At 42.6% G+C, this 24,294-nt stretch overlaps 1 protein-coding gene across 2 annotated transcripts in view; it reads left to right on the forward strand.

Moving 5' to 3' along the window:
• The first annotated feature begins 218 nt into the window (after positions 1–218).
• FARP1 (FERM, ARH/RhoGEF and pleckstrin domain protein 1) overlaps positions 219–24,294 on the forward strand; it is a 218,521-nt gene continuing 194,445 nt past the window's right edge. For both annotated transcript variants that reach the window (XM_074329441.1, XM_074329442.1), the window contains exon 1: positions 219–411. In XM_074329441.1, coding sequence (XP_074185542.1) covers positions 241–411 — 171 coding nt within the window. In that variant the 5' untranslated portion in view covers positions 219–240. The remainder of the gene's footprint in view (positions 412–24,294) is intronic.

Consider the following 24,294-nt stretch of genomic DNA (forward strand, 5'->3'; position numbering starts at 1 on the left):
AATGCGCACAAATATTTGCATGCCGTGAGTAGCTAAAGGTGACATTGTTAGTGAGGGGACTGGGGTCTCACCCTGTGATTCCTGAGCAGATTGTGGAGAGCCTGCTGTGGTTCCCGGAAATGACACGAAGGGTAGAAGACGACAGACGTTACTTAGGTGGTTTAAATGAGTCTCCTCTTCTGATTGATGTATTTTTCTTTCTCATTGCTTCTTGCAGATATTATATAATCTGCTTTCATCATGGGAGAAATAGAGCAGAGGCCAACTCCTGGATCGCGACTGGGGGCCCCAGAAAATTCGGGCATCAGTACCTTGGAACATGGGCAGAAGCCGCCCCCAACACCTTCAGGAAAACTCATGTCCATCAAAATCCAGATGCTGGATGACACCCAGGAGGCATTTGAAGTTCCAGTAAGTGGAGGGTGTATCTGTAAACCCCAGTGTGCGGGCCGCCTTTGGCGTGGGGAGCTTTGTCTCATTCCCGTGTTTCAGTGACATGAGATGGCAGGAAGAGGGTCTGCGTATTCTGCACCCCCAACACTCCTCGGACCCTTTCTGGTTCTGAGCTGTCGATTTTTAGATTTATGAACTGCCTGTATAGTGACTATCACTGGGCACATCACTGGAATTTTACTGTGATTTTCCATGTCCCGATATATATGTGTACGCTTGTGCATATGTATCATGTATATTTGAATTAGAGGGAATTGTGGTCTTGTGGCTGGATCTCAGTTTAACTTGCTCGTCACAGGCAGTTCTTCTGCGTGTGTGTGCGTGTGCACTTCTCTAAGGGACTGGCAAAAAAGGTCCTGAGACAACCACCGAAGAGCTGTGCAGGTGTTCTCATGTCGAGGGAGACGCTGACAGCCATGTCTGTGGGTGGCGAGTCAGGGTGCAGAAAAACCCTCATCCAAGCCCACAGTGTGGCAGCCCTGGAATTGAAGAGGCCCCCCATTCCAGGGCCAGGGGCATCTGGGAGCTGGGCAGAGAGGAGGGAACCGGCAGCCGTGGCCTCTTCCATCAGCTGGAGGCCTGCACCCCCATGGTTCTGTTTTCCTCAGAGCTCCTACCCTTCCTTTTCCTTCTCCCCAACCTCCTCCTAAAAACAGAACTCCTAAGCAGAGAGTAGGGATCCACCACCAGGTATGTGCAGATAGGAGGATTTCTTGTTCCCAAGGCAGGGAGCATAAGATGTGTGTGTCTGGCTCTCTAGAGCTCTGCCTACATACACTGTCCTCAAGCATCGTTATCCCTTCCATGAATTAGAGTCCACAGGCTTCGCACACTTTGGATTTCATTTTTCGTGCTCTGTCTTGGGTACTAAACAACACATCTAAACATTGGGTACTAAACATAGTGGGGGAAGAAAATAACTCTCGAATTCCAGATAGCCAGCTTGTAAACCAAGTTTGGGAACATAACCTGTTTTTAAAGTGGAGACGATTCTGTTGGCAAGAGTGATTGCAACGTAGATTGGCATGAACGCCTATAACCCATCATTTAATCATTTGTTTGATATGGTTCATTATATTCATTTCAAAGAATATTGTTCAGAGTGTGAATTATCACTAAGTATCTCAGGGAAAGATAAATCTCAGAATAGCTATGTTTAAAACCACTAATTCATTGCACATTGCAAGCAACCTTTGTATCTTTCTAATGTTTTTGTTTTGGAAGTTATATCTATCAAGGCCTTGGGAACATCTTCATATCTTGGTGAACAAAGCTGTTGCTAGTCTGCTGAAATTGTAAAAATAAATGGAGACATGCACCTGCTAGCGCCGCCCTGACCCCCTCTCCTGCAATTTTTTGTCTTCATTGCTAGGGCGGTTTGGTGAGGTATTTAGTTTCAGTATTTCAGTGTTTCCTTTTTGGTACAGTTAAGGCATTCTGAGCCCAAGTCTCTAGCAACGCATTCTATTAAATGGTGCTCCCGTGTGTGCTTTGGACTGGGGAGCTATGAAGCGCTGCTGTTGTGTGTACCAGCTACAAGGAACATTGTACTATATTCAGCTGCAGTTCTTCAGTTTCCATAAACTCTGTTCCTAGCTACTATCTAGGGACTATATAGGAGCTCCCTGCCTAACAAATAGGAATAGAAATGTTTTCATCTTTTAAAATTATTTTACTTGAGAATTTCTGATGCCTGTGCTTTGTATTTGTAACTTCTCTACCTAGAAGGAACCTTTCTCACTGCCCCCTGCCCCATAAACTCCTTTGCACCCTTAAAGGCCATATCAGTTTTACCCAGATGCCAACTCCTCGAGGCAGTGACTGGGGCTTTTACTTCCCCCCTTCAGATTTTTTGCTCAGATACCTGTTCATATACCGAGGTAGAGTCGAGTCAGACTCCCTGGGTTCAAATCCCAACTTCTACTAACGCATTGACCACCTTGAACAAAGCACTTAACCTCTCTGTATCTCAGTTTTTCTCCCTTGTAAAATGAGGCTAATAATAAACCCTTCCTCATTTTATGAGAATAAAAGAGTTGATACAAATAAAATGTTTGGAGCAACTCTTGGCATGTACTAAGAGCTTAATACAAACATGATTAGTGGTGTTGACATCCATTTGCCATATCACTGCTGGCTTCTCAGGGCTGGGGCCTTGTCTTGTTGTCTCATCCCCAGCGCCTAGCCCAACACCTGGCCTGTAGTAAGTGCTCGTTAAATGTTTGCTGACTGAATGTTAGGATGAGTTTATTTTATAAGTAGAATTAATGTCACTGTTAGGTTTTCACATGTCTCATCTATTTGTATTTTTATTTTCTAGTTTGGTCAGACTGTTCCTTCTCAACCAATGGGCAACAGATGTTTTCTATAACTGGCTGTAGAAAGGCAGATATCAGCATTTTTATAGACGAAGATGATTCTAAATTGCTACCTTGTGCTTTTTAAGAACAGAACCAGCCAGGCCTTCACCAGCTGGAAGGCATCAGGCTGGCCGTGGTGACTAAATCGCAGTGCTCAGGATTGGAGCAGAGTGACACGGGCTTGCAAGAGACCCAGTTCCCCATAACTGCTTTAAAACCTTGCTCCAAAACTTTGTGCTGTGAATTCATCAAGGCTGAGGGTCTGACCCTGGAAGTGTCCCTGTTGCCCACGTATGATCCCGCCTTTGGCTGGGTTCCCCAAGAGCATGGATTCTCTTTGCTCACTCCCATTTGCCACACGGATGAGCAGGGCACACGGCCAGAAGTCATTACAGTTTCCTTGGAGGAACATTCTTCTCTGAACCATGTCTTTCCTTGGGGATTGAATTTCCTGGGCCTTTTCTCACTACTTTTGTTGTAGCATATGGATGGATGCAGGCGAAGTCGTTACTGTAAATGCAAATTCCTTAAACATTTCCTGGCACAGAGAACCAAACGATACTCTCTATGGTTGCTTCCATTGCTATTTATAGCCTTTAAAAATTATTTAAGTGTTTAACCCTTTGAGAGGCCTCAGCAGTGAGCATCAGACTTTTCCCATTCTGTAGCCAGCTCCACTACCACCTTTGCTCTTGAACTTGGGTAGTTTTTTTAGGTATTTCCTCTGTAGAATCGAAAGTTCAAAAAGAATTGATAGTAAATTCTTACACAGTGTTTTATCATCTTTATGTGTAAAATGCTGTGCAAATAAGCCTCACCCTGTGGTTTACGATATGCAGTTTACTGTTCCAACCGGAGGTTATAACACCAACTGACTCTTGTGGATCTGAAAAGGTTAATGACACCCCTCCACTTCCGCGCAAGTATCATCCTCTCTTGAGGTCCCTGAGAAGGTTTTATGTGTTCTGTCCTCACGACCCTGCTGGTAAACAAACACGGTTCCTACTGACGTTTTTCAGGATGCAGCAGATGGTTTCTTCTCAAGTGTTTATTCAGCTCATGTGTTTTCATTAGCAAGGTCACTCTAGGAAAAGCTGAGAAGAGCAGAAGTAAAACCAAGCCATCTTTTACTTCTTTTGACTAGCCCCGGTGAGAAAGGTTGGGAAAGTTGGGAAAGATGCTCGAGGCTGACAGGTGGACTCCCAAACTTTGTTGAAAGGGAAGCAGGAGTGGCCTGGGGTGGGCAGGCGGATCGTGGTGGGGTGTTTAGGAAATGGCACCACCGTTAGTGGTGGCAGAAAGAACTTGTTGGCAACCCTGGCCACCTGGCCATCCCAGGGAACAACCGGTTTGGATTTACGTCCTATCGTTTTGCTCAGAAACTTTTATAGCTCCCAACCGCCTGAGGGTAAAGTACAGACTTATGACTTGGAGAGGCTGGGAGAGAGCAGGGAGCCCTCACGAAGGGTCTGCTGTAGACAGCTCAGCTGCTTGGGCCGCTTCCATCATTATCTCCACCACTGTCCTGGGTGTTTTACCTTCTACAGGAGAGTCTCAGGCCAGAAAATTCTCCTCTCTGTTTGCATGCTTAGTTTGGGCCTCGCACAGGTAGAATGTGAGTTCTGTGGGGGCAAGGCCTCTTCTGTGCTTGTTTATCATTGGATCCTACACCTGAACAGTACGTGGACCAGCAGATACCTGATACCTGTAACCAATTGCCCGCACTTCTGTTCAGTTTACTCACACACATTACGAGAAGCGGTTGGTGCTGTCTTCTCGTTGAAATGAGGGGACCCATGGGAAGAGCTTTCAGTCCTTCCTCATGTTTGCACAGAGTTAGTATAGGACTGGGATTGGAACCCAGCCCACGTTAACCCAACACTCTCTGCTTTCCCTGCACTGGGCAGCCGCCTCATGTAAGATCCTGTGGGCTTTCACTGTCTCACCCACTGGGTCTTTTCAAACTGGCCTCCCAAACAGAAGGCCACCACATTCTCCCCTCTGTCCTGCTCTGCGTCTTTCCCCATTCTAAACACTGCCCATCCTCCACTTCTAACACACCGATCAAAATCCCACCACAGTCCAGGCCTCCCCGCCACCACAGCGCTTGCTGGAGGCCACCTGTCTCTAATTACAGTACTTGTCTGTACCTCTAATTAGACTTTGAGTCACAGTCTCTAATCTTTCCTCTCTCCCAAATTAGTTTCTTAATATCTCTGCAACTCAGTTTGCTCATCTGCAAAATAAGGTGTTTGTTCCAGATCATATTAAAGGCTTTTTTTCTGCTTTTCCTTTTTGGGAAAGTTGGGACGCTGTGTTGACATCTTTGTTGATGAATTAATTGTTTAACTTTTCATGACTGTATATGTTAATTCCCTAGGCAAATGGTAAACTGAGGAAAGGGATTTTAAATTTAGAAATAAAAACCCCAAGCCCCCCAAAGCCTGATCAGACACAGTAGTTACTGTGTACCTGGTAAGTGCTAAAAAAGAATGTGGTGAGGATGAATCCGCATGCTATGATTTATATATAATATGCTGCTACTTATGGAGCATCAGAATTTAATGTGTGTGGGGTAACTTACATAAACCTCACCGAATTAAATTGGACTGAACTATATATACCGCTTGACAATAGGACATAGGAGACTGAAAGAAGTTAAATGTTTTCTAGAAAACACATTAGTAGTCAGAAATAAACAGTTTGTTGAAAACAGACATCCAGTGTTTTTAAGAGAAATAGTTTGCATGTCATAATAAAAGAGATTGCAAAGGTGTTTTACTGGGGATGAAATTGCCTGTGTTCTCTCTGAGACCTAATTAGGAGTCTCATACTGCCAGCCCTGAAGTGATTAAACATTTATTTCATTTTCTTACCTTTTGAAATGAAAACAGTTGTTTAATTTTTTTAATTGCCACTGAAACCTGGGCTTGACATTAATTGAGAGCTTGTTCTTCCAAGGGCTTTGTGATTCCAGAGAAGGTCTTAAATGGTTGTAGAATTCTAAAGCTGCCTTCCTAAGCTTGAGCTCAGAAAAAAGGACAGAGCATAAGTTTGTCTTTTTAAAAAGCTCTGTGTGTGTGTGTGTGTGTGTATGTACACCTCTAGTTTATATCAGGAAAAGCAGAGGCTGCCTGCTATGAACTGGGCTTGGGCTCACACACAACAACTATGTCTTTCGGCAATCACCTTCCTTTCTCTGTTTGCTTATTTTGAATGAATTTTGTGTCCCTTTTTTATTTCTATTTCAGCCATCCTAGGGAATGTGCCCTTTTCCATAAATTGCCAAAAGTCTTTCTTCCTTTTTTTTTTTTTTGTCCCCGACAAGGTGGGATGTACATATAACTCAAAGTCTTGGAGGAAAATATGTCTCTCTTTCTCATAAGCGTTCTGCTTCTCACTCCCCCTGGAATGACCAGTCCCTGGTGGTGGGATTGCCCCCGTCAGTTGATCTGATTATAGTGATATTAGATGGCAGGTATGAGTTTCACAACTACTTTATTTTCTTTTGCTTGAAGTGAACATAAGAGGAGGTGTGGTAGTGGTGGTGGTGAGACCTAAATAAAATTTAATTGGCCGTTTAAACCCAGAAGGGAGACGAGTGTGCCCAGAGCTGTAGTAACTGCCTCTTTAGCAGCTGCAGTTTGAACCAGGATGAGGAGAAGGAATTTCACAAGTTTACTCAGCTTTTTAAAATAAGTCAGTGTTTCTTTCTCCTTATCAGTGTGGCTTTTGGCTCGTTTTATTAGCAAAGTTTCTGAAATAGTATTTGTGTCCACTCTGCTTTGCATAGTCCCTTTCTGTGTTTTATTTAACATGAATGATAAATGGTGCTGTCTGGGGCTGGCCTCAGGAGGTTAAATTAAAGGCTATTTTAATCGATTAAAACCTTTTTCATAAATCATTTCAGCTCAATACTGTTAGCCTTCCTTCCTAGCTCTTTAGAAGCAAAGAGGAGAATTTAAATGTTAGCCCGAAATGTTTGTGTGTGCCCCTTTCAACTCCAGGCGCTCGTGATCAAAGCCAGTTCTGTGGCTCTGAAATGATGGCAGGAATTCTTTAACAGCTGTTTGCTATTTTCTCCCTGAAAAAAGAATCGCTCAGAGTAGAACCTATTAAAGAGAAGGAATAAACTATAACTGAGGTCTGTATCTGGCATTAAAATGGTCAATGTTCTGAGAAAACGCAGCAAGTTTGAGAAGCTGCTTTTCTCCTCTTTTAAATGGAGATAATACATTTTCTTAATTATAAGAAACAGTGGTTAAAAGGGAAAGTGTAATACATTTTCTTAATTATAAGAAACAGTGGTTAAAGGGGAAAGTGTAAGACTTTGGATCCTGGCTTCATCACTTACTAGCTGTTTGACTCTGGATGAGGAGATAACCAACTGTGGGGACAGAGCCCCAGAAAGCAGTTTCCAGTCTCTTGGCCTCACATAGACAGGTGCTGGCTCAGGTAGTAAATGGCCATCAACTGTGATTGGGTGGCCATCAGCTGTGGCTAGTTGGCCGTCAGCTGTAACCAGTGAGCCATTGGCCACTAATATAACTGCTGTGGCTACGCTAGCAGAGAGAAGAATGGGGGCTAGCAAGAAGATGGTGGCTGAGCTAGCAAGAGTGGATTGCAGAGAGGTGGATGCCGCCAGCGAGAATATAGTGGTATGACTGACTCCCCTACCTATGGCTCCGTGGGTGTTCCTTTTTGGCCTCACAATGTTCTGTATTCTTATGTGGGGAGCGGGACCAGAGACCCCGCCGGGTCTCCCACACGACACCAACCATTCCCAACTTATTTCTTTGTCTCTAAGTAAAGAGATTACCTTGTTTCCCCCAAAATAAGACCTAGCCGGAACATCAGCTCTAATGCGTCTTTTGGAGCAAAATTAATATAAGACCCGGTCTTATTTTAACATAATATAAGACCGGGTCTTATATAATATAACATCGGGTATAATATAATATAATATAAGATAATACCGGGTCTCTTATAATGTTATATTATATTATATGAGACCCAGTATTATCTTATATAAGATATATCTTATATAAGACCGGGTCTTATATTAATCTTTGCTCCAAAAGACGCATTATAGCTGATGGTCTGGCTAAGCCTTATTTTCGGGGAAACAGGGTACTTACCACATGCTGCTGAGGTGACACTCCGATGGAATCACCTTCTGTACAAACACCTTGCAGAGTCCTGAACACACACTGGGTTCTCATAAAAGTCTTTTTTTCTTCCTTTCATTCTAAGCTTTAGTTTCATTATTGTTCTTTAACAGAATTGAGATCCTGCTTTCGTTGTAGAGCTGTTGGGTAGGTGAAATGGAAAAAAGAAAGCATATAAAAGCACTTTATTAAAAACTGCATACTTGTATCAGATGGAGTAATTCCTCTCCCCTCCCCCCACCCCAGCTTTTTGTATAGTCTCACTTTTACTTGAGCTTTCTTTGGAGCGTGAGTCCTTATCTAAAACAGAGATGTACCCCAGGTGGCTTTCGAAGGTCTGCAAACGTGAATTGCCACTTGGATAGTTGTGATGAATTCTCAATTTCTAACCAGCACATTTACTTCCTTTTTTTTTAATGATCTATCTGTAGCTTCTCTGAGCTTCAGGTAGGCTAGCTTTTAAAATTGAGGGGTGTCCTTTTAGCTTAAAATTTTGTGTGCGCTTATGCTTTGCTGAATTCTTGGTTTCTATTTACTTGGCCCCGAACTTCTCCATTTTCCTAGAGCCAGGATTTTTCTAGGAGAATCCTGCCATCCCTCTACCACAGACTGGACTCAGGGTTTCAAGACCCTGGAGGGCAGCTCTTCCCAGTGTGAGTGGGTTCTGGGGGCCCATTTGAAGTGAGCAAGACACTCCTATTTGAAATCTGAAACATTGACATGCAAATCAGACTGATTTTTAAATAATCAGCTGTCTTTTTATGATTCACTTATTTGTTGTCTTCCATTACTTTAAACATTTGAGTTGGGCATCATGGTTTTCAGTCCTGAGAAAAATACAGGGTGATATAATTAATTTAAGGTCGACTGTAGCTAAAATGATTGTGGAAAAGAGCAATTTTAAAAGTTTTTCGTACTTTACAACTGTGAATGAGAGCTGGGTAGGTTTATCTTTACTCATTTATACAAACAGGAAGTTAGTCTCGATACCCACAATGGAATTCTGTGGCTCTGGTGTTATTTTATGGAATGTGATCTTGGAAACATGATATGAGTTCCACAAATGTTTATGGACATGTGAGGCAAGGTGCTTGCTGGTGATAAGAAAATGAATAAAAATAACAACTACCCTTTTAAAAATACCTTGCTGTGTGCCAAACATTGTGCTAGTCTGTACGTACATTATCTCATTGATGGCTGATCACTGATTCTAGAGGTAGGTGGGAATGACCCTGGTGAGGCCTAGAGAGCATAAGGGACTTGGTCTGGGTCATTGAGCTGGGGACAAGGAGCCGGGGTCCCAGCTCACTTAAGCCCTGCTTTCCCGGCCCTTTTAGATGCGCCTGGGCCATAACAAGCCCTTAGCGAGGAGAAGCCAGCACAGCAGTCGTGCTCGTCCCTGAGACAGCTGCCAGTGATATGCGCTCGTCAGTGGGCAGGATGTTGAGCACAGCTGAGTCTGCGGGAGGGACACCCAGTGACCAGAGGACTGGCAATGTCCTATAAGCATGGTGGAGACTGATAAGCGCCTCAGACAGAATGCCGGGAGCTGACAAACACAGGAGAAATGGGGGAAGTGGAATCGATAGGACTTGGCAGCTGATGGGAAGGGAGCACCCAGAGAGTGGGAGAACATAGATCGGCAGTCCTTAGGTTTCCAACCCGAGTGGCTCTCTGCTGTCACAGAGGACTAGGAAACGAACTGGCACAGGCCTTTCTGTGACAACCGTTATACTAGAAATATCTTCTTTAGTTGACATGAAAGGAGTGTTGCTAATGTTGCTCATGAAGGGCATTGCCTTATTTTAATCCCAAAGAACATTCTGGGGCTGTGTAAAGGAACCTCCACGATTCATAATGATGATGTAAATTGTACAAACTGGAAGTATCAAATGGAGGTTGATTGCTTTGTTTCCATTTATATTAGGACAATTATATTTACTCTTTGTATTTCAATTTCCTTGTCATCCACAAGCCACATTGCTCAGTGTACCATCCCTAAGTTAAGGCTAGGCTGGGAAAACATTGAAATCCAGCATCTTCAACAGCCTGTTCAAAATCGTTGAAAACGAATGGGTGATTGCTTTCATTAGCTTATTGTTTAATTTTGATGCAATTTAGTTATGAGGTGTAGTATAAAGCACGTTTGGCTATTATGTCATCTTCCAGAGGTCATTTGTCAGAATGTGTTTCTGTCAGCAAACAGAACTCAGATTCTCACTCAATTACCTTTGATCTAGACATAAGACTGAATGTGTAACGAGTTGAAAAGCTAGACCAAAGAGCATTGGTTATTAAGACATCACAGCAATACCTTTTTCATCATTAAAATCTGTATTAGTTTCCTAAGGCTGCTGTCACAAAGTAGCACAGACGGGGGGCTTAAACAACACAGATATACCCTCTTATAGTTCTGGAGGCTAGAAGTCTAAGGTCAAGGTGTTGGCAGGGGTGGTCCCTTCTGAGAGAAAATCTGTTCTTCCAGGCGTCTCTCCTAGTTTCTGGTGGTTTGCTGGCAATCTCTGGTGTTCCTTTGCGTGGAGACTCTGCCCCAGTCTCTGCCTTCTTCTTCTCATGGGGTTCTGCCTGTGTGGGTATTTGTCTCCAAATGTCCCCTTTTCATAAAGGGGGAATGGGATTGGGGCCCACTCTAAAGACCTCATTTTAACTTGATTATCTCTGTAAAGACCCTATTTCCAAATAAGGTCACCTTTTTAAGCACTGTGGGGGGCGGGGGAGGCTTCAACCTCTGAATTTGGGGGACACAGTTCAACCCATAACAAAAGCATATTTAACATTGTAAAGATGAGGGGAAAAAACATATATTTTACCAGGAGCCTCAAAGGCTTTCCCTGCACACACACACCTCTTTACAATAAAGCAGGTTTAGTCTTTGTTCTCACTGCAACTTTTGCAGAAAGATTTCCTTTTTGATATTGTTGAAAACAGTGCTTGCAGCTCATTGTGTATAAGACTCGATCTGATAGTAAATTTAAAGCATTCCTCAATTTTTGATTCTGAGTATGTGTCCCTTAACTAGGAACAGCAGAAATAAGAAATAAAAGGGCATATGACTGATCATCTCCCAGAGCACAGGGGACATTGAATGTGATAGATGTCCAGTATAAATATTTGGTCACAGTTTTATGAAAGCCCGGGCCCCGGTGTTGGTGATATTTGTCCAGTGCTGGCACTGGGTTGCTTTTCTGAATCCTAGCTGATCTCTCAGTCTTGTCCCTCCCGTTGTATTTTTCCTTCAGCCTCGTAGCAATCTCCACTCTTTTGACCGTCTTCTCCCAGGCCCCTGGTCCTCGTTGATTCTGTGCTCTGTTCAGAGCTCAGTGATTTATCCTTTAGGATCCCCCCCTTGCCAGCCGCTCTCCCTTGCCTTGCTCTGATTCCAGCAGTGGCCACAGCTCCTTTCTTCTTTGTTGCTATGTCCAGGCAGTTAGAGCTATTGGAAAAAATTATACTACAACACAGGTTGTAAATTTACAAACTCAGATCTCCCCTGGTCCTCAGAGCTTCCCAGCTACTATAACAGAGTGTCCTTGGTCACTGCTTTCCTGTGTCCCACGGTGGCTGCTGCAAACCTTCCAGTCCCTTCAGGTCCTGTTACTCCTGCGGCCCTACCTGTCAGCCAGTCAGGTTCACGGCAGGAAACGGATGACACCGTCAAAAGGTTTTACCTGGAAACAATTTGCTGACTGCGCAGTTCCTAGAAGCGTGGACAGGAGGAGTTCAGGAAACCAGTGAGGGAGATGAAGTAGCAGCGGGAAGCTGCTGTTGCCCTTAGCCTTAAAGGGCCAAGGAGAGGGGTTGGTTCCGAACGTCCCATCGACCCAACCCAGCCAGACGCTCGTGAGACAAGGGAGTCTTGAGGGGCCAGCCAGCAGGGACAGTGAGAGAAGAGGCAGGGCACCCTTTCTCTTAGGAGATGGCTAAGACTTCTACCTCACAGAGCAAATGAAGGTCACCAAGTTTGGGTTCCCTGAAGGTCATACCTCTAAAATTTATGCTTGTCTCCCTTGCTCTGCCTTCACTTCCATCCCTGCAGTCTCCGGTGAAGGGTTCCTTTTTACACCACTGACCTTTCCCTCCTTTACCTCCTGCAGCACATGGCTTCACATCCACAAAAGTAGGTTTTATTTACATATAAGTCCTGTGATTCATGGACATGCTTTCAGTTGATTTGCAGACAGTTTTGTCAGTGGAATCCACGATGAAGAAAAATAAAGCAGACAGGGTTGTGTCGTAGTTCTAGCACACACCGAATATATTGAGTTGAGACAAAAGCCTACATATACTGTTAGCCGTCTTATCATCCCTTAGCCAGATTTCATTATTTCTGTAAGCACCAAGATGACATGTTTTATTAGGGCAGTTAAATGGAACATCTGGTTCCACAATACAGCACTGAGGATTACGCTTCCCCTTTATTAAGCGGGAGGCAGTGGTGGTTAATAGCGCACTGTGATGACTGGCCACAGGGGCAAGCCCCGGGAGTCAAGCCATGGCTCTGCTCAGAGCCTCCTGGTGGGTTGGGCTCTCACCCGTTCTTCACATCCAAAGAGCAGCACCTTCATTCTAAGCAGTCTTCGTGTTTCCCACCTGTGAACTTTCTGAACCCTAATAAAAAAAGATGGTCTCCTTTCCGCCTACTTTTCCATTCCAAGGGCAATTTGTCTAAGGTGGGCTTTTCTGTTAGTGCCCACTGCTGCCTTACTTCTCTTCTGAAACTCCTGAAAGGTACATGACAGTGTTAGAAAATAAAGCCCTAATTTCCTCCAGAAAACTGGTTCAACAGAAACTGAGACACTGCCAGCAGCCCTTCGGCGTCCTGCCAACTGGGGGCCACTTAGAGAGCGGTTTTATGTGGGTACAAGTAACATTGCATAGCTTCCAAACGTATTTGTGCCGTCTCTCTGGCTCCCAAAATGCTTGACTAAGGGGGCCTGGGCAGTTGGTTTTGTGTTTGGTCATTGTTTGGTGGTACACAAGGTACTAGACTGAAGCCAGTTCTTTTTCTCTGTGCCCTGTACCCACATGAACCCTTGGGGCGGTCAGTGATGTTTCTAAGTCCTACTGGCTACCCTTCAGCCATAGCATCAGTGACACTTCAGTTGTCCGTTTTCCTGGGCTACTCTCTCACTTAACAACTCAATCTGACATTTGTTGAAATATAGGTCTTAGTTTGCTGGGGCTACTGTAGCAAAGTACCACAGTTGCAGCTTACACAACAGAAATGTAATATCTCACAGTTCTGGAGGCTGGAAGTCTGAGACCAAGGTGTCGGCAGGATTGGTTCCCTCCAAGGCTGGGAGGGAGAATCCCCGGCTCTGGTGGTTTCCTGGCCGTCGCTGGTGTTCCTTGGCTTGTAGATGTATCTCTGCCAATCTCTGCCTTCATCTTCACACGATGTATTGTGTGTGTGTGTGTGTGTGTGTGTGTGAGTGTGAGTGTGTGTGAGTTCATTCCTTTTATAAGGCCCCGATTCTTAACTTGATCATCTGCAGAGACCCGCTGTCCCCCTAAGGTCACTGGGGATTGGGGCTTAGGACTTCAACATATGAATTTTTGGGAGAAACAGCTCAACGAATACATACAGCAGCTTTCATTTTTTTGGCTTCTTTATGAAACATCATTTGAGAAATGAGCCTTTGGCTGCTGGGACTTCCAGCTATGCAACTTAAGTACCCAGCTTTCTGCTCTGGTTCCTTTGGAGCACAATGTAGAATGAGACATTTTCCTAGTAAGTGGAGGAGACTTTTATCTCCCCAAACTCCTTAAATCACACACATAATGAAAATGAGACCTGTAGCGTGGACAGCTGTATTAGATGAGAAATCTTGTCTGTTTCAATCAAGACAATTGTAGGAGTGGGTTGGTTTTGAGTAATTTTCCTTCCTCCCCCATCATGTTTCAGTGAATCAGTAATGGGAGAGTGGTAGTTTGAAAATCACTGTGTAGTACCTCCCAACGTCATCCTGTTGCCTTCTAACTTCAGTCACTCTGATTCTGGCAAATATCCATTCCTTTGATGTATTATTAGTCCAGGTTGAAAAAAATAAGCCTTCACTGTGGTCTCAGCACCCTCTCAGTCTTCAAACACTTATGCCAAAGAACATCACTAATGGTTAGAGAAATGCAAATGAAAACCACAATATCATCTCCCACCCATTAGGACAGCCACTGTCAAAAAAGCAGAATATAACAAGTGTTGGTGCAGATGTGGAGAAATTGAAACTCCTATGCCCAGTTGGTGGGAATGTAAAATGGCAGCGACTATGGAAAATATGATGGCAGTTCCTCAAAAGTTAAACATAGAATTACTGTATGATTCAGAAATCTCGCTGGGCATATATCCAAAATCATTGAAATCAGAGTCTGGAAGAGATAGTTATACACCTGTGTTCATTGCAGCATTATTTACAATAGCCAGGTGGTGGAAGCAACCCAAGTGTGTGTCGACGATGAAATAACTGGTGGTATATACAAACTTTGGAATATTATTCAGTTATAAAAGGAAGGAAATCTTGTCAAATGCTACACCATGGATGAACCTTGAAGACATTATGCTGAGTGAAATAAGCCAGTCACAGAAGGGCAAATGCTGTGTGATTCCACTTCTATGAGGTACCAAGAGTAGTCAGATTCTTAGAGACAGAAAGTAGGATGGTGGTTGCCAGGCTCTGGGGGAAGGGGAAATGGAGAGTTATTGTTTAATGGGAATGTAGTTTCCGTTTTGCAAGATGAAAAAGTTCTGGAGATGTGTGTGAATATACTTAACACTACTGAACTATATATCCACTTAAAAACAGTGAAGATAGGAAGTTTTATGTGGGGTTCTTTTTTTTCTTACCACGATTTAAAAAAAAAAAGAAAAAGGAAACGAATTAAAATAGTCACAGCTGATTTCAGCTCTTGAGGAAAATAGTCTAGACCTTCATTTCCATTACACTGTGCCTAAGTTGAATCCTGACAGTGTACCAGGCAGGTATTGGGGGATGTAGGAGTACATTCAACTTTGGGTAAAAAGATTTGGAGGAAGGAAAAAACTCATTTAAATAAACTAAAATACTATGTCATAAGTATTGTGAGTTTAGCTCTAGAGATAGATGACTGATGAAGCTGCTTTGAATACATCCAAGGTACCATTTAAGTTTCACCATCATTCAGGGCATCACTGGGTGTTTATCTCCTGTTTGTATAGCATTAGTTAACATTTTATGGCTCTTGACTCCCAGAGAAATGTTAAATTCCTTTAAGGCTGGAACTAGGTTCTTTGTGACCGCCACAGCTGCTAGTGTGTTCCCTGCACATACCAGGAGTAAAGAGTTAATAGACCTTCTTTGTTCATTAATCTACTTGTGGGACCTTTCGCAAGTCACTTAATTCTAAGGGTCAGTTCACCTCCGGTTGCATTATTTGCTAGGTTTTAGACTATGTAATGATTAAGAACATTTTACAAAGACAAAATTTCAGTATGATACTGAAGTTACCAAAGGTAACTTATGCAAGTCTTTATTTTCTAGTAATTTCTATGTGTATTGACCAGTTAAAGAATGAGATTCTCAAAACCTCAGAAACTGAATCTTTTAATACTGCATAAGACATATCTTCCAATAAACAAAGCCAAGTAGTATCACCCTGCTACGCTTGACATGCAGCTCTGCAGTTACATATTGTTTTTGAGCAACAGAGGACATGTCAAGCAGAAAGCTGCCAAGACATACCATTTGAACCTTGCTCTAATTAATTCCCTGCAAATGATCAGTTTTCTACTCTTTGCCCTGCCCACATTTTCTCCTCCTTCGCAAACACTCATCTGACAAGGAAGATGAAATAAGTCAAAATGGTATTTATTCTGCTTCTGTTGTAGTATTTGGAAACCTGTAGCCAAGAGCTTTTTACAAGCAATTTTAAACTTCTATTCCAAGAGAATAGCAGTTGGGTAGATTTTCCCATGATGAAATCCTTTATATTTTATTCACAACTCGAGGTCTCGGAATGACATTGTAAAGTAGTACTAACTATGGTAGCAACGGGACATAGAGCATCATCTCAGAAGCATTTGTCTTAGAGGATAAGGTCACAACACAATGTATAATAAAAACTACCCTGTTTCCCTGAAAATAAGACTAGCCAGACAATCAGCTGTAATGCGTCCTTTGGAGCAAAAATTAATATAAGACCCAATATATTATATTATATTATATTATATTACATTACATTACATTACATTACATTTATTATATTTATTATATATATTATATATATTATATATATTATTTATATTATTTATATTATTTATATTATTTATATTATTTATATTATTTATATTATATTATATTATATTATATTATATTATATTATATTATTATATGATGTAAGACCCGGTCTTATTTTACTATAATATATAAGACTGGGTCTTATATTAATTTTTGCTTCAAAAGACTCATTAGAGCTGATTGCCCAGCTACGTCTTATTTTCGGGGAAACATGGAAGAAGGGACATGTCAGGAACATGGGTGGAAAGCTGTGGGACTGGTAACATCGCACCTGAGTTACTTGATCTTATTTATCTCTACTGTACTGGGGATTTGGGCATTATTGAAAAAACTTGTCATTGCCCATGAAGCTGTCATAGTACCTCATTTTAATAATTGCTTGTCAACGTGATGACTTTGATCATTAGAGGTGTTGGTATCTTTGTACAGATTATGGGATTTAGTGAGAACCAGAGAAACATCTGATCTTTAAAAGAAGCCCTTAAACTTTTCGAATCCCTTAATACTTACCCCTAAAGCAATCTGTGTTCATTGTTGAAAACTGGGAAAATGCATAAAAATTTAAAGGGAAGAAAAAAACCCACATCATCCACCCAGACAAAGGTAATGGTATTTTATGGTATTTCCATGCAGTTGTTTTATATATTTTTTTCAGTTAAGAGTCTTTGGGTTGTAAGCAGCAGAAAATTATTCTGGCTAATGTAAGTAAAGAAGGGGGCTTGTTGAAAAGTCATTGGGGTAGCTCCCCATGGCAGGTAGCGTGGCCTGGAATTATTGTGAGCCAGGCAACCACCCATTAGTCTTTTAGAATATCTTTTTATAAAATCAGAACAGATTGTACACGTTGGGTGCTCCTCGTTCTATCCACATTGGGAAATACACTGTTAGGATAGATGGAGAGAGTCTCAAAACGGAAGAATCTAAGGGCGTAGGAGGTATACACAGAGCAGTTACCCCCAGATTGTCAGCAGCCCTGGGATTCACTGGGACTACTTTAGCAGTTCACTGTGATCAGCTTGGGGAGCAAGGATAACCCCCAAATACTTCCTGGGCCAAACTGATATTTTGTTATAAGACACAGAATAAATTCTTAAGACTTAGACCAGGGAGGGATAGAAAGATGACAGCAGAAAAATAAAACCCTGCACAAGCTTACTGTCAGCCAGGGGAGGAGAACAGAAGCAGTAAAAGCAGTTTATAGGGCAACATGTAGGTTTTCCTATTTAGATGCTATTTTGTAATCCACTTCTGTTGCCATCTTAGGATTCATAAAGGGCCAGAGTATTTTTCTCTTTCTTGTAGAGAATAAATATCCTCCTTAAAATTTGCCCTTTCACTTAGTTTTTTGTTTTAACTAATGATTATGAATCTTTAGAGTGTTATTATTTTTCCTTCACATGGTCTCGCTTTCCCATTTAAGTCTTCTTTCTTACAACCCACAGTTTAGTAAGCAGTAAAATCAGATTTCACCTACTCTTATTTTGGAGAACAGCTAGGGTTGTAGGAAAAAAATGTTTATCAGAAGTAGTTTTCAGATTTCCATGCTGTGAAGGTAGATTTCTTAAATTGGCACTAATGTGCCTAATTAGTAAGGCATGTCAAGGTCATCTACTTACAAATTGCATTTCTACTGAGAATGCAGTGCTTGGAAACTTTATATTTAGATTGAATGACGTTTTTGATAGTATTTGATTTCCCCAAAAAAAGACCATAGTAGTTGCCTTTGTCGACAGAAGATCAAGTGAGGACCCATGAACGCCTTCTGTGGTGCTGTCATTTAGGGCGGCCTCTGTGTGCAGGTTTGCATGTCCTCCTAGGCCCATGCCTGCAGGTTTTGTATTCTAAATGACCAGTGTTGGCATGTGTTTAACTTCCTGGACCAGTGGTTAGGCTTTCTTAGCAACGTATAAATGGTTGAGGACATTGGCAAAGCATCTCATTCAGCCCATGTTACTTTTTGTTTATATAGAGCTCTTTGTTGAAATAAAGGGATTGTTTAAAGATGGGGTGGTGTTAATAACATCCTCTTCCTCCCGAGTGCAGAACCGACTGAAAAGGAGGCACGCTGTCCACTGCCAATCACGATGTCAGCCCTATGACTGGTAAACACTAGACTTAGGTGCTGGCCAGCTGGGCTGATAGCTGGGCCCCGGGTTAGACAGACTCACCACCCAGTTACCGGCGTGTAGACGGGGCAACCACAGCACCCCTGTGGTGAAAACTGTCCAGATGAGGCTCTGCCAGTAGGCAGGACTGACCCAAAAGGGGAAGGAACTGAGCTAGAAAGCCCAGCTCCTTCCTCCAAGTTCACCCAACAGATAGATTAAAACCCACCCCAGGGAAGGAGCGAGTGAGGGGTGGGGGAAAAGATCAGGAGGGTCCCCCAATGGGGAACCATGATAAGGAAATTATGTTTATTTTTTATTACAAGTACTGTAGGAAGTATTCTATACATGTGAAGAAGTTTGCTTTTTGCGGGGAACTGAAAATCTTTAGGACTCCCTCATTCCTTAATTCAGTTAGGAAGTTCTGAATTCCTAAGGCATATTTTTACTTCCTTTCAAACTTCAAAGATTATGGTTGAGGAGATGACAGGGTTCCTGAATTTTTAAAGCATTATTTATCCGTTATTTGGCATCTTCTGCTGGTGCTCAGATGTCAGATGTTACTTAGATTCTCCTCTCCAATAAAAGTGCCCTGCTTATCTGAAGAAGGTTCCGACTGTCAATTCCAAGGACTTTTCTCTTACATATATTTCCTTTTCAAGTCAGAAATTGGAAAGTTGCTGAAAGTTATCTCATCTCTTCCCTTAGTATAAGTATGTCTACATCTGACTGAAGATTTCTTCCCCAGTCAGGAAAAAGTTGACATTTGCAACCAAGTTGTCAGTTTACTGAGCTTTCATTGTCTTCCTGTAAGACTTAGTTTGCATTAGCATCTGGGCTGAGTCCTGCAATGTTACACACTGCAAGTAACAGGAAATTAGTCTCTGGTTGCTGACATCTTTCAGAGGTCTGAGTGTTGCCCAGTGACTTTTTCTCGATCCTTGTTCTTAGATGGAGAGTTGAAATTTTGGAAACTTGCAGTTAGACCAAGGAAGCTGGACTTCATTGGATATTCTTTGAGGCAAGCTGGACTGGGTAAGTGGCCTGGTGGCCACTACTGGTCTTGAAACCAGAAAGGAAGACATGGGGATGTACGCTCTCAGACATTAGCAAAAGTGAAAAACTCAGAGAAGGCAGCTCTGGGCTGTCAGTTGGGTCCTTAGCACTGGATGGTGAAGGGAAGTTCAGCTTTCCTCCACCACACCGCCAGTGAGCTTTTGCATGGAAAAGTCAAGTGTCAAGGCATGCTCTGTCTCTGTTTACTACTTCTAAACACGTAAAAAATGTAATCCCCCACTGCTCTCAATTTTAAACATAATGCAAGCAACACTTTCATTATAGAAAAATGGAAAATACAGAAAAATAGGAAAGAGAAACCACCCATAGTGTAAATTAACCTATCAGGGAGTAGAAAATACTTAGGAATGAATTTAACTAGGAGGGAACATGTCTGATAAGAAGTAAAACTCTATGGAAGGAATTAAAACAAGATCTAAATAGTGGAAGAACATCCCGTACTCCTGGATGGGGAGACAGTGTTATAAAATATTCTCTCCAAAGGAATTTAATACGTTTTGTGCTCTTGCAATCAGACCATCACTGTTTTAGGGGATGGGGATGGGGAATCAGGCAAAATGATTTTAGGTTCATGTGGGCGAATAAATGTGTGAGAATCACCAAAAAATAAGAAAATAAAAAGTCACTTTTAAAAATATGTAAAATAGGGCTTGCTCTTTCAGACGTTAGAATTTTAGAGATGCTGTAATTAAAACAGCAGGTATTGGCACAGAAATAGAATGAAAGTCCTAGTACATATTGGGAAATTACATATGGTAAAGTACATTTAAATCGGGTGGGAAAAGAATGGTTTTTTTTAAATAAATGGTGCTGGCTTACTTAGCTATCCATTTGAAAGAAAACATACAGCTTTTCCATGTTAAACCAGGTACAAGAAAAACTTTCAGATGGATTAAAGCTCTAAATGTAAAACTAAAACATTAGGTAAATTATTTATATAGCCTTTGGGTTAGAGAGGAAACTGAGTCCATAAGGAAAAATGTGAGTAATGTATACCTGTTCCTGCATGCATGCATGCATTCATTCATTCATTCATTCATTCATTCGTTTGCTTTTACTGCCAGACATCCATGAGCTTCAACCTGATCTGCCCATCCCTGCACCCACACCCCAGGCTGAGTTTTATCTCGGACACATTGACATGGCCTCATTAGTTTCCATCTATAATAATTACTTCTCTCTGTTATACATTTTTCATAAACACTTTTAATGTCAGTGAAACTGTTCACTGAAGGTGCTGTAGACACTTAGGGGAATTGCAGTTGCCACGTTAGCCCTGCAGTTACTGAAATTCCATTTGTAACGCAGAATTACAGCTGAATCTTGGAGCCAGTCAAGTAGATGGTAGATTTGAGAATTACAGCCCCCTCTGACTTATGAGCTAATGTTGTCATCCCACCCCTGTCCAGGTATCCTGGCTTCCTCACTTCACTTTTGTTCTTCCTCATGCAGTAGACCATAGTTTTTAGTAGGTAGTGTACTCAGAGAATATTCCACCGACCGTGACCTTTATTTACACGATAGACTTAGCCATCTCTGGGATGGACTTTGTCTAGCCTGATTTTAAATTGTGTCTATTCTTTGTCTGTGTTCTGCATCAATAATCTAGTTCCAGACTGGGGTTCTGATTAAAGGAAAGGATAATTAATACAACTATTTGTTTGCTCTAAAATGTTTGATTAGACATGTAAGATGGTGCTGCTTTATGGAGCGCTTATTTGGGGGGCTGTTGAGTAAGAGTAATGCGGGGGAGGGCCTGGAATAGGCCAAACAGAGGAATGCGTCGGATAATATTTGTTATTTACGCCCACTAATTCTCCGAATAATGAAAACACTTGCAAAACTATGCATGTATATACACATATATGCACTCACATTTGTGCCATATTTAAAAATGTAAGCCCTAATTACTTGGCACTGTTTCTTAAAAATAACAAACAGTTGTATTTTCAGTTACACATGGTTAGTGAAGCTCAGCTCCTGTGTAGGCATCCAGGGGAATGTTACTTTAACAGGGTGGGGTGGGGAAGGAAAGAGAAGTCAGAACATGTACAGCCTTCAGTTTGAGAGAGAGGCAGAGAAGAGGGGGGCTCTCTGATTCGGGTTTCATCCCTGGTTTTTAGTGTGTTCAAAGTCTTTGGTTCCTTTCTGCACTGGAGGGAACTGCCACGCTCCATGTGCCGCCCCCAGCAGTGGTGCCCACCTCAGATGGCACGCCCCAGGCACCGCCCCTCCCCTTGCCTGCTGTTCCCTTCCTCCCATATCTATCAGAAGAGCAGCTCGTCCTGTCCAATTGTTCTGGAGGAGTGATCCCCAAAACCAAGGCCAAAGGACCACAAAACAGGTCCCTTCCATGTCTGCCAACTTTGGATTCCTGGGGAATGTTGTCTGCACTTTATTGTCTCCATAGGACATGTTTGCCGGGGAGCATGCAGTCCTCTGCCCACCTCACTGCCTACATTCTTCTTTCTATGGGCTGAGAATATCCTTAGTCGACCACCTGAGAAATACCTTTCTCTTGAATTCACTCCAAATGAGATGCTTTTCTTTAGCCTTTCTTCTTTTTCACTTTTCGGGGATGTGGGCTCCGTTTCTTCTTTCTGTAACAAAGGAAGTCGTTGGAAGAGAAATGGGTCTTTACTGAAGAAGGAAGACATCGCCTCCTCATTTATTTCCCTCACCGTCCATCCTGCAGCCCCTGCTCCAAGGTGCAAGAGTGTTGCAGGCCGTGTATTTCAAGGCTCAGATTGGGGAGAGTAGGTATTGGGGCCAAATGGCGAACACCATGTATGTTTCTAGATGATGGTGGAGACAGACAGGCCCACTACCAGGAGAGACTGCGGCATCTCTGCCTGCAGAGCTTCTAGAGTAGCCAGCATCCCTCTGTGTGGCGTTGAGAAGGAGCCCTTTTGGGCTAAGTCAAGGCATGGAGTTGATAACAGCTTGATGCAATTCTTCTGCAGTTTGCGCCCGGAGAATACAGCAAAGTTGAAGCCTGGGGTCTTGCGTGTTTTATAAGCATTAACTCATTAAGCTCTTTGGCTTTGCAGAACACTGGCAGTGTGGTAATACAAAGTTAGAGCTCTTATCTTCCTTGTTTGAAATGGGGGTGCCACGAGGACATGGAAGACCTCTCGGAACTCAGAGCGGTATCGGAACCTGACTTAGTCTCACATCTTAGGGGCATGGGTTTGGACTCTGTGCTCCTTTGTGCTCTCTCTGTCTTTCCTCTCTGCCCTTCCTCAGGTCCTCAGGTCCTCAGCACCTGGGGACACCCAGGCCCAGCTGGCGGAAGAGCTGTTTGTGAGTTTGTCTCCATCTGTACCTGAGGGCGGTCAGTTTCGCTGGTGACTCTTGGTGATTAGTGCGACTTGGGGTCCCCTGTTCTCTTTGTTTTGGGCCTCTGCTTTTTTGCCAGGTTAGCAATGCAGCGAGAACGATCGTTTAAAAATTACATCTAGTGTTGTCAGTAGTTTTCAGTGGTAGGGTTTGTTCAGGATGGTTGGTCTGAAGTATGCTAGAAAGTGAAATTCATCATTTCTTTGGAATACTTGGGGCAGCAGCAGCAAGGAAATACTGAGAAGTTCTCTGAAGTGGACTATGACCCTGTCGGCATGTGGTGCGTTATTCTTACAGGTGTGTGTATTAACTGTCAGACGATCAGAGAAGGAAGCATTCTTTACACTGATATACCTCAAGATCTATTTCCGAACAGCATTAGAATTCATTTATTCATAATTTCCACGTTTGGCTTTTGGTGATATTAACATTTCTGTCAAAATGGTGTTTCAGGTTGTCATTTGCAGTGATTTCTTACAACTTGGGGTTTTAGGACTGTTGATGTCTATTTTTAGTGTCTGAGCTTCCATGTTCTTTAATTCTCTCGGACGCTCTCTAATTTACTCTAATGAATGCATTTATAGGCATTTGAGGTTCTTTTAGAGGATGGCATTTGCTTCTCTGTGAGCAGGTCACTGTCTGTAACGGGATATGCTCAGTGTAAGCCAGGGTCTGGTGGTGGCAGCAGCCGTCTCCCCCGACCCCCTACCTCCCTCCCTGCCCTGGCTCCCATGGACTGAGCCTGGCAAGTGTGTTGATTATCAGCCTGTTTTCTCTAAGCCTCACACAACTTTCAAAACAGTCGATATCATCCCAGTTTTGCAAACAGTGAAACTGAATAGCTTGCCAAATCTGTCTGTTTTAGTCTGGGTTCTCCAGAGAAATAGAACCAACAGGGTATGTATAAATGCAGGACATAGAAAAATATTTATTATAAGGCATGGGCTCATGTGATTCTGGAAGCTGACAAGTCCCAAGGTCTGCAAGGTGAGTTAGCAAGCTAGCGACCCGGGAGAGCTGATGATATTAATTCTAGTTTGAAGGCCAGCAGGTTTGAGACCCAGGAAGAGCCAGTGTTTCAGTCTCAAGTCTATCATCAGGGAAGAAACCCAATGTGCAGCTCAGGAGAAAGTCAGGCCTGGGGAATTCCTCCTTTCTTGGGGGAGGGTCAGCCTTTTTAGTCTATGCAGGCCTTCGACTGATTAGGCGAGGCCCACCCACACTAGGGATACTCTACGCATGCTTAGGTGTAACATCAACAAACATAGAGCATATTCAAAATCAAATGTTTAACTCAGTTTTAAAAATAGGTCAAACAAATATTGTTAGATATATTAGGTTCATTATTGATATTCTGACTCTTAGCTATAGCAATTAGCTGATCAAAAATCATTGCTGGAATTAATCTCAACTGTTTGAAAAAGAAATGAGTATGGACAATTAGCCAGCGATGTACCTCAATGATTTTGTAGTATTTCTTTAAAAGTATATCTATAGCAAA

Source organism: Rhinolophus sinicus, linkage group LG04 (genome assembly GCF_036562045.2).
Source record: "Rhinolophus sinicus isolate RSC01 linkage group LG04, ASM3656204v1, whole genome shotgun sequence".
In the NCBI taxonomy this organism is placed as follows: Eukaryota; Metazoa; Chordata; class Mammalia; order Chiroptera; family Rhinolophidae; genus Rhinolophus; species Rhinolophus sinicus.